We start from the raw sequence: 9,499 nt of genomic DNA, 5'->3' as shown, positions 1-9,499 counted from the left end.
AAAGTAACCCTTCACTTTTTTTTTTTTTTTTTTTTTTGAGACGGAGTCTCACTCTGCTGCCCAGGCTGGAGTACAGTGGCCGGATCTCAGCTCACTGCAAGCTCTGCCTCCTGGGTTCACGCCATTCTCCTGCCTCAGCCTCCCGAGTAGCTGGGACTACAGGCGCCCGCCACCTCGCCCGGCTAGTTTTTTGTATTTTTTTAGTAGAGACGGGGTTTCACCATGTTAGCCAGGGTGGTCTTGATCTCCTGACCTTGTGATCCGCCTGCCTCGGCCTCCCAAAGTGCTGGGATTACAGGCTTAAGCCACCGCGCCCGGCCAGCACCTCACTTTTATGAAGGAAATAAGTGATGGTCAGACAGTCTTCTAGGAATAACAGAAACCCAGAATCCTTCAGCCAGATAGTCGATGTCAAGGCCAAGTGCAGTGGTTCATGTCTGGAATCCTAGCACTTTGGGAGACTGAGGTAAGAGGACTGCTTGAGGCCAGCCTGAGCAACATAGACCTCCATTTCTAGGAAAAAAAAAAAAAAAAAAAGGCCAGGCCCAGTGGTGTGCACCTGTAGCCCTAGCTACCGGGGAGGCTGAGGTAGGTGGATTGCTTGAGCCCAGGAGGTCAAAGCTGCAATGAGCTATGTTTGTTTCACTTTACTGCAGCCTGGGTGACAGAGTGAGACCATGTCTCAAAAAGAAAAAGTCAAAGGGAGGGTAGGGTTACAGAATTTACTCAATTACACACTTACCCTCCCAGCCAGGATTATTAGGGAGCCATTCTGTGTGTGCATTGTACTGGACTGCACTGCAGTGGCACCGTACAATCGCATGCTGTTTAAACTGCATCACCTATCTTATACGAAGACATAGATCCAAGGGACTGCTGACTCCAAAATCAGTCCCCATTAATGGTGAAGAAATACATGGGTATTATGGATACTGTTTTTTAAACTCTAGAAATGCTTTAACTAGAGGTAGCATTTTTAAAGTCTATATCTGGTATTCTCAAGGTAGCTGATACCTTGAAGATTAAACTCATTTATGTAGATTATTCTGATGTTCTAAATAAAATCAGCCTTTGATACTTTACCTTTGAAATCAACTTCTAAATCCAGTTGTTAACAAAACCTGAGTCATTTATTTTATATATAAAAGGTGCTTATTTAGTAATAAGACAAATGTCATTTCTGGTTGCCTTGTTAGGCTATAATGCTTTTCATTATTTTAATAAGCGATACAGGTAGTTCTGTGGAAGTGTCCTTTTTTTTAGTAATGACTATTTGTAAATCTTTCAGAACCTTCTGAGGAAAGGAGGCCATACGGAAATTGAACCTCAGCACTTCTGTCAAGCTTTCCACAGAGAGGATGATACACTGATCATCATCATCAGAAATGAAGATATATCATCACATTTGCATCAGGTAGGTACCTGTAAGAAAGAAATACCTTTCTTACAAAGGAATGTATTCCAGGCACATAAGTTGTTCTGTAATGATCAGACTCATCACTCTTTTTTTGTGTAGAAGAGAAGCTAACAGACATGTTGGGCCTTTAAGTGGGAAGGTAGTGTATCACAGAATACTGCAATATTACCAAGTTATTTGTAGGGCAGATAGTTAAAAAAACAAAAAACATATTAACTAAGGGAGACTTAGGTGAGAGATTGCTAAATTTTTTCATTCAAAATATAAATCTGCATCACTTGATGTCTAACAATAAGAAATCTTGCCTTAAAAGACCTTTTGAAAATTTTCTGAACCATTATATTTACTAGCTAGTTGAATCAAAGTCATTGCTTGTCTCAGGAAGACCCAACTGTGGACAAAGGCTGGGTGCATCAACCTGCCGTTGTCAGCAGGCAGCCATCAGTGCTGGCACCGAGGGGAGCTGGCGACGAAGGAGGTGAAGTGAGGTGGCATGGCTGGTTCCTTTTCAGTGCCCACAACCTCAGATGTGCTCTCTTCCCTCATGATGTATTATTTCCAACTTTTGGTAGTTTGAGACTTTTTTTTAATGAACTAATTTTGATGAGTTTGCAGCCCCGGGTGGTGATGAGCTCAGTTAATATGCCTCATGCAGGGCAGAATGACCAGTTGGTAATCCAGGTTAAAATATTTTCAGCTGCTCCTGAACCTTGACTCTCTTGGATAAAAAAGCAAGGGAGTGTCTAAGAAAATATGCCCAGTGAGCCTCTCTTCACGAGGGTCCTTTTCGTGTCATGCAGATTCCTTCTTTGCTGAAGCTGAAGCATTTCCCCAGTGTCATCTTTGCTGGAGTAGACAGCCCTGGAGATGTTCTTGATCACACCTACCAAGAACTGTTTCGTGCAGGAGGCTTTGTGATAACAGATGACAAGATATTAGAAGCTGTAACATTAGGTTGGTCTTTATTTTCTTTTCCTGTTTCTTTGAAGTCAGATCAGCTTCTCACCCAGTGACCTGAATACTGTTTCATCCAAAACAAATGATCAACTCTAAAGAGTATCAGTTGGCCCTTACTGAGGGCATAATTTCTGCTGTCTGCTATGCTCTTTTCATACAGTAATTCTCTTACAGCAATGCCTTTAACCTCTTTTAACTGACTGTTACTACCACACTTGCTTCTGAGTTCCCTCCCTCTCAGTAGTGCAGCTAAAATCAGGATTTTATTATATTTAGTCCCTTCACTTGCCAAGTCAGAGCAACTCTGTATTAAATTTTTTGCTTAAAATCAACCTTCTGCATTTCCGATGTCATCACCCCTACCATCTTGATGTCACAAAAATCTAAAAAATGGCTACTAAGTCAGCTTATTTAATCATCTACTTGAAAACTCACTTTACTTCTCTCAGGGCACTTTTATGCTAAAACCTGCCTCGACTCTGATCGCATTGGAAGTGATATCACTTCTAGATCAAAGGCAGCATGTACCTTAACCAGCGTGACTTCTACACAGGAACTGGGATTTTAAATATTTGTAGGCACACGTCTGTAATCCCAACACCTTGGGAGGCCGAGGCAGGAGTATCCCTTGAGCTCAGGAGTTCAAGATCACCGGGCGCGGTGGCTCAAGCCTGTAATCCCAGCACTTTGGGAGGCCGAGACGGGCGGATCACGAGGTCAGGAGATCGAGACCATCCTGGCTAACACGGTGAAACCCCGTCACTACTAAAAAAAAAAATACAAAAAACTAGCCGGGCGAGGTGGCGGGCGCCTGTAGTCCCAGCTACTTAGGAGGCTGAGGCAGGAGAATGGCGTAAACCCGGAAGGCGGAGCTTGCAGTGAGCTGAGATCCGGCCACTGCACTCCAGCCTGGGCGACAGAGCGAGACTCCGTCTCGAAAAAAAAAAAAAAAAAAAGGATCAGCCTGGGCAACACAGTGAGATCCCATCTCTACAAAAAATAAAAATACTAGCCAGCTGTGGTGTGGTGGTGTGTGTCTGTAGTCCTAGCTAAGGATGGAGGATTACTTGAGCCCAGGAGGTTGAGGCTGTAGTAAGCTGAGATCATGCCACCACACTTCAGCCTGGGTGACAGCTGAAATCCTGTCTCAAAAAAAAAAAAAAAAGATTCTGTATTTAGAAACTTTTGCCTCCCATTTCTCTACTGCAACTGGGCCTCCTGCTTCTCTTCTGTCACACAGTTTGTACACAGAACTCGTTGTTGGTGACCACTCCACTGTGTTTGTATCTACACAGTTACCTCCCACCATAGTGTGAGCAGGTGGGACCAGGCTGAGGGGCTTGTGAGGGCAGGATGCTGCCCAGCCACATAAGCGACAGTGATGGTGTGTCCTCAACCATGAGTCTTAGTCTTTTTCGTGTTTTACAAATCATCACTGGGCTTGGCATGAGCCAAAAGTACCTTAAAGTTGTCATCTTCTCTTGCCGAGTTTATTCTGTTTTGTAGTTCAACTGAAGGAAATTATCAAAATCCTGGAAAAACTAAATGGAAATGGAAAATGGAAGTGGTTGCTTCACTACAGGGAAAATAAAAAGCTAAAAGATGATGAAAGGTAAGGACTTGCTGTGTGTATGGTTCCTCCTGCCCCACTGGGAAGGGGAGAAACACCTCATGTTCCATGGGCTCTAGCGCAGTGCTGCAGTGGAATGGCCTTCATCAGTAAAGAGCATGAGGGCTGCTGGCTCGGTATTCCATGAAGGAAGCTATGTGCTGTGACTGTAGCCAGCAGTATGAGGCATGTATTTATCTAGACTAACAGAAGTAAGGGAGTCACACTTAGCAGTCATGAAATGTCCATATTATATTTAAGCCCTACTACTACAAACTGTAAAAAATATATGGAACTTGTACCATTGATGCTTTTTTGGATACTTACAAGTTACCACCATTTTAAGGAGAATGGAAAAATTAAGACCATAATCTATCCTTAATTCAATTGTACCCTAAAATAAGAGGCTTATAAATGTACAAATTTTACTAAATCTAAAGCCGTAATTTGATTCCTTGGCTGAAGAGAGCTGGGGCTGAGAGATTCCTCCACATTCTCACAAGCAGGACCACTTGGAAAAGCAGACCTGACAAGCCCTTGTGAAATGAAGATTGCAGGCACTGTTAGGTGCATCCATTATCTCATTCAGACTTCATCCCAGGAGCTAGATAGCAAATCATTGCTTTCATAATGCAGAATTGAAGCAGAGTAGATAACACAAATGACCAAGGTCAAACAAATACTAAGTTTTGAAGCTGGGTTTCAATCCCAGAAAGATGAAACGACTGTTAGCTGCATGTGGCCTTTAAGGAACAGCATCTCAGAAAGCTTTTCTCTTGGAGTGGAGCTAGCGAAGGGGAGAAGGGGCACAGGTTTCCTTGGCAGGAAAGGAGGGTGCAAAGGCTTCAGCAGGTCAAGGGTATGGCCAGTTCACAGTGGACTTCAATAACCAGCACTTTAGGGGAAAACGTCAAGTTTGGTAAGTAGAGCACATTTAAGGTTCTGACATACCACAGCACACCTATAATAATAAGCATAAATTTATCTAGCACTTCTAGGGCTTTGGGTAGAGTCATGTCACTTAACGACGGGGGTACAGCCTGAGAAATGTCATTAGACGATTTTGTCTGTGCAGACATAGAGTGTGCATACACAAACTTACATGGTAGAGCCTACTCCTAGACTGCAAACCTGTACATGTGACTGTACTGAATACTGTAGGCAGATTTAATGCAATGGTGGTATTTGTGTGTCTAAACACAGAAACAGTTCAGTAAATTACAGTGTTATAATTTTATGGGACTACCATTGTATATGTGGTCTGTCATTGACTGAAACATCATTTTGTGGTACATGACCATACTCACTGCTGTTGGCACTGCAGTGTGCTCTTCAAATTATACCACTCTGGCATTATGTAACAGGCATCATGTATTATTGAGAACTCATCAGAAAACTCTTCATATCCTTTGACCTTTTGTGGAATTTACCCACAATTCTTACTGTAAAATCAACCTCAGTTCCATCTCTAGGAGGAAGATATGCAGACTACAGTTAAATATTTTAAAGTTTATACAAAATATTGCCCACCCAAAACTTACACAATAGAAGTAAAAAGTTTCTATTCATAGAAAGGATGGCATAAAAGTTGGTGTCATATAACTATGTTCAGTATGATGTCATAAAAAATGTATACAGGAGAAAGTGAAAGGAAATTGGTTCATGATGTTAAGAGTGATTATCACTAGGGTTATGGGAATGGGTGTGATCTGGGTTTTCAACAAGCGTGAGAACGTAAGTGATGAAGACTAGAGAGATGGAGTCAAAAGCAGAGACAGAGATGCTAAAAATTTAAACATACAGAATTAACACATTTTCCTAGTAGTGATAGAATTTTCAGGGAGGCAAGCAACCAAGAAAATTCTGGCTGCTACCTAATTTTAATGAAGTTGGTGATTATCTGCCCGCAAGGTATGAGAAGCATAGATGTGCATTGCTCTCCAAATATACAGTGCAATAAGGCCCACTCGAAATTCATGAAAGGCTTGCCAAGCCACATGGCTTGGTCATAGAATGAGGCCTGTGTTCAAAATCCATTTACAAAAGGAGTGGCTACAGTTGTGTGTTTTGAGGCAACCAAAGTGTGTCATGAAAAAGAACATCAAGAAGAAAGGCAGAGGATCTCCTAAGTTTGAATGGTTAAACTGAAGGCAAGAAAAAGTCCTAAGAATAAAACTGAAACTGAACATTTTAATATGCCTATGTATCTTTCAGAGTGGATTCAACTGCACATAAAAAGAACATGATGTTGAAGTCATTTCAGAGTGCAAATATCATTGAATTGCTTCATTATCACCAGTGTGACTCTCGATCATCAGCAAAAGCAGAAATTTTGAAATGTTTGCTAAACCTGCAAATTCAGCATATTGAAGCCAGGTTTGCTGTCTTCCTAACAGGTAATTCATAGGCCCATTTTACTCAGTTAATGCCAAAATTGGTCAGCTCTAGGAATGTCCAGGTTGAGCCATTTAGATACCTGACCATTTAGATACCTGACGAATAGTATCAGGTATTTAAATGGCTTGGCATCCCATGGATACCAGAATCACCCAAATCTGCTGATGCTGAAGCCCTTATATAAAATGTAGTATTTACAGGTAACTACACAATCCTCCTATATATGTAAATCAGCTCTAGATTACTTACAATACTCAATACAGTGTAAATAGTTATACCTGTATTATTTTTTAAATACTGGGGCTGGGCACAGTGGCTCACACCTGTAATCCCAGCACTTTGGGAGGCAGGTGGATCACTTGAGGTCAGGAGTAAGAGACCAGCCTAGCCAACATGGTGAAACCTCATCTCTACTAAAAATACAAAAATTAGCCGAGTGTGGTGGTTCATGCCAGTAGTCCCAGGTGCTTGGGGAGGCTGAGGCAGGAGAATGGCTTGAACCCCAGAGGCGGAGGCTGCTTTTAAAAAATTTGTGGGGCAGCCAGGCACAATGGCTCACACCTGTAATGCCAGCACTTTGGGAGGCTGAGGCAGGTGGATCACTGAGCCCGGGAATTTGAGGCCAGCTTGGGCAACTTAGCGAGACCTCATGTCTACAGAAATTGGGAGGTGTGGTGATGTGTGCCTATATAGCCCCAGCTACTCAGGGGGTTAAGGCAGAAGGATTGCCCGAGCCTGGGAGGTCAAGGCTGCAGTGAGCCATCATCACACCACTGCACTCCAGCCTGGGTGGCAGAACAAGACCCGATCTAAAAAAAAAAAAAAAAAAAAGTGTTCCAAAAATTTTACGTAAAGAACCATAGTTACCATTTTTCAGAAATTTTCTTCAGTGTTTTCCCCACCACCCCTGATGTGGAGGCATCTATTCCCAAAGCTTCAAATCTTTTCTTAGCTTGGAACCTAACACCTTTTCTCCCCCTACCCCACCACACGAGGAAGTGCCACAGATTTTTTTAAATAAAAAATCCAGATCCTGCTATGTAAAAGTACCTTAATTAACCGAAAGTTTTGTGTTTTGTTTTGTTGTTGTTGTTTTTACAGACAAGCCTACTATCCCCAGAGAAGTCTTTGAAAATAGTGGAATCCTTGTTACAGATGTAAATAACTTTATAGAAAACATAGAAAAAGTAGCAGCTCCATTTAGGAGTAGCTATTGGTAAGAACACTTTTTAATGTAACTTTCCCATGTGAGTTGGAGCTGTTGATGGCAAATATTGACATTTGTGTCTAAGGGAAACTTGTTTACATATTTCATGCTATAAATTTAAAGTGTTTAGTGGTGGAATTGCTCTTTGGCGTAAATAGGAATTCCTGAATTATCACTAAATGAAGAAACCATCTACTAAAATTACCCATTTTATCTGATGTGCATTTTCACTTGCTGTTAACTTGGATTGCCAGTACGGAACATAATGTAACCTTAGAGTGCATAGGGGTTTTCCCCATTAGAGCATCTCACTTTTGAAATATACTTGTTCATATTATTTTAAGAAGTTCTTATCAATTTTGTGTTTCTTCAGGTGACTCAACTACAGCCTGCCTGGATATGGATGATGCCAATAAAAAATTAGTATTTTCCCTTTGGAAAACTTGTGAACATGTGAATACACATGTGAACAGTCTTATATTTGAAAAATCAATGTTCTACAACCTGGAAAGTTTTCTTTTTTTGTATTTTGCTGAAATATGTCACAGTGGCATTGTAGTTGTCTGTTATCTTTGGGTTGCAGTGCTAGATACTGTTTTAAATTATTTCCATTTTAAACAAGATGCCTTCTAAGCTATTGAGCTTAATATTAAAAATAAGAATTTTACAACATGTTTACTTAGTTGGAGCAAAAATAAGTCTATTTTAACAAATAGCTTTGTTTTTGCATGCTGATGTCAGAAAGGCCTATGATGCACATTATGCTCTGTTTTAAAGGTTTTACCATCCTTGTAAAAACTATAATCTTAAATGGTTTTATTTGCTGTTATACAAACAACACTACATAAACTTAAAACATTTTTTCCTAAATGGTACAAATTTATAAACTATCATTTTTCACTTACGGTATTTGTAAATACTACACTACAAAAATCAGCTTTCTGAGAAATAATCATTTATTTATGATATTGAAAATTTCTACAGTAAAAACTCAAAACCACGCAAAAAACATTTGTAAGATACATGGTATCTGTTTGGAGCAAAGGCTTTTTTGTAACTAATTTGTTTCATTTTTTAAATAAAGAGAACTAAAAATCATCTCTTTCTGCAATGATTTTTATAGCAGAAATTGACTCATCTGGAGTGTTCTAGCAATTTTTAGGTCACTTAGCAGAACAGTAAGCTTCCACAGGAAACCTACACTTCTGTCCTTTGGGCCTGGCCTGTTCTGTTTCTGGGTTCTTTCCCTCCCAAAGTCAAGTACACTGAGTAACAGGTTAAAGAATGGCAATTTCACCTGGCCTTTACAGGGAAGCTTCTTTCAGAAGTCATTAAGTCGGTTATTATTATTCCTAAACAAAAGAGCTTTATTTTCTCCTGAGTAGGTTTTAGAGTTTTAATTGTTGACGGTTTTTCAGTTACTAATAGAACCCCTATCATTTCATTTCATTTTTCCAAGGACAGGAATCTATTAAGGGAACCATTAACTAACTATTCAGTACAGTAAATTACTAAAAGGAAAGTGAGCAGTTACAAGCTGCCAAGCACCTAGCTGCCTGAAATATGCATCTTTCAGGTTGGACCTAGTAACACTCACCTCCCCTTGCTGAAAAGCTTTCCAACACCCACGAGGCCATCTTTCTCAGTTTCCATGCTACCTTTTCTGCAACTCTACTAATAACCAAACCATATCGTGTTCGCCAAACTGAGTTATCCCAGTAACTACTATTATCATCTTTGTCTCCACTGGCCTGGCACACAAGGTATTCAGTAAATACGTTGAATGAAGAATATGATGTGTTTTTTCCTTTTCACTTATTACTAACCCAGCTTGGGCCTTTGCCTGCATGGGAAGAGAAAAAGGCTTGCTGGAACTAGATAATTTCATGATACATGTAAAGCAGTGGTTTTC

The 9,499-nt window shown here is 40.6% G+C and overlaps 1 protein-coding gene across 10 annotated transcripts in view; it reads left to right on the top strand.

Annotated features, from left to right (window-relative positions):
• The window catches only part of TASOR2 (transcription activation suppressor family member 2), an 80,087-nt gene extending 71,404 nt beyond the window's left edge, over positions 1 to 8,683 (top strand). For 8 of the 10 annotated variants that reach the window (XM_023230511.3, XM_023230510.3, XM_023230506.3 and 5 more), the window contains 6 exons: positions 1,289 to 1,414; positions 2,218 to 2,371; positions 3,881 to 3,986; positions 6,198 to 6,379; positions 7,482 to 7,596; positions 7,961 to 8,683. In XM_023230511.3, the coding sequence (XP_023086279.2) occupies positions 1,289 to 1,414; positions 2,218 to 2,371; positions 3,881 to 3,986; positions 6,198 to 6,379; positions 7,482 to 7,596; positions 7,961 to 7,964 (687 nt within the window). In that variant the 3' untranslated portion in view covers positions 7,965 to 8,683. Of the gene's footprint in view, positions 1 to 1,288; positions 1,415 to 2,217; positions 2,372 to 3,880; positions 3,987 to 6,197; positions 6,380 to 7,481; positions 7,601 to 7,960 lie in introns of those variants that run through there. The other 2 variants (XM_023230505.2, XM_023230503.2) reach the window with 1 other exon arrangement.
• The last annotated feature ends 816 nt before the right edge of the window (positions 8,684 to 9,499 follow it).

The sequence above is a fragment of the Piliocolobus tephrosceles genome, chromosome 9 (assembly GCF_002776525.5).
Source record: "Piliocolobus tephrosceles isolate RC106 chromosome 9, ASM277652v3, whole genome shotgun sequence".
NCBI classification, from domain to species: Eukaryota; Metazoa; Chordata; class Mammalia; order Primates; family Cercopithecidae; genus Piliocolobus; species Piliocolobus tephrosceles.
The sequence above is the reverse complement of the archived record's forward strand: the minus strand, read 5'-3'. Positions and strand labels throughout refer to the sequence as shown.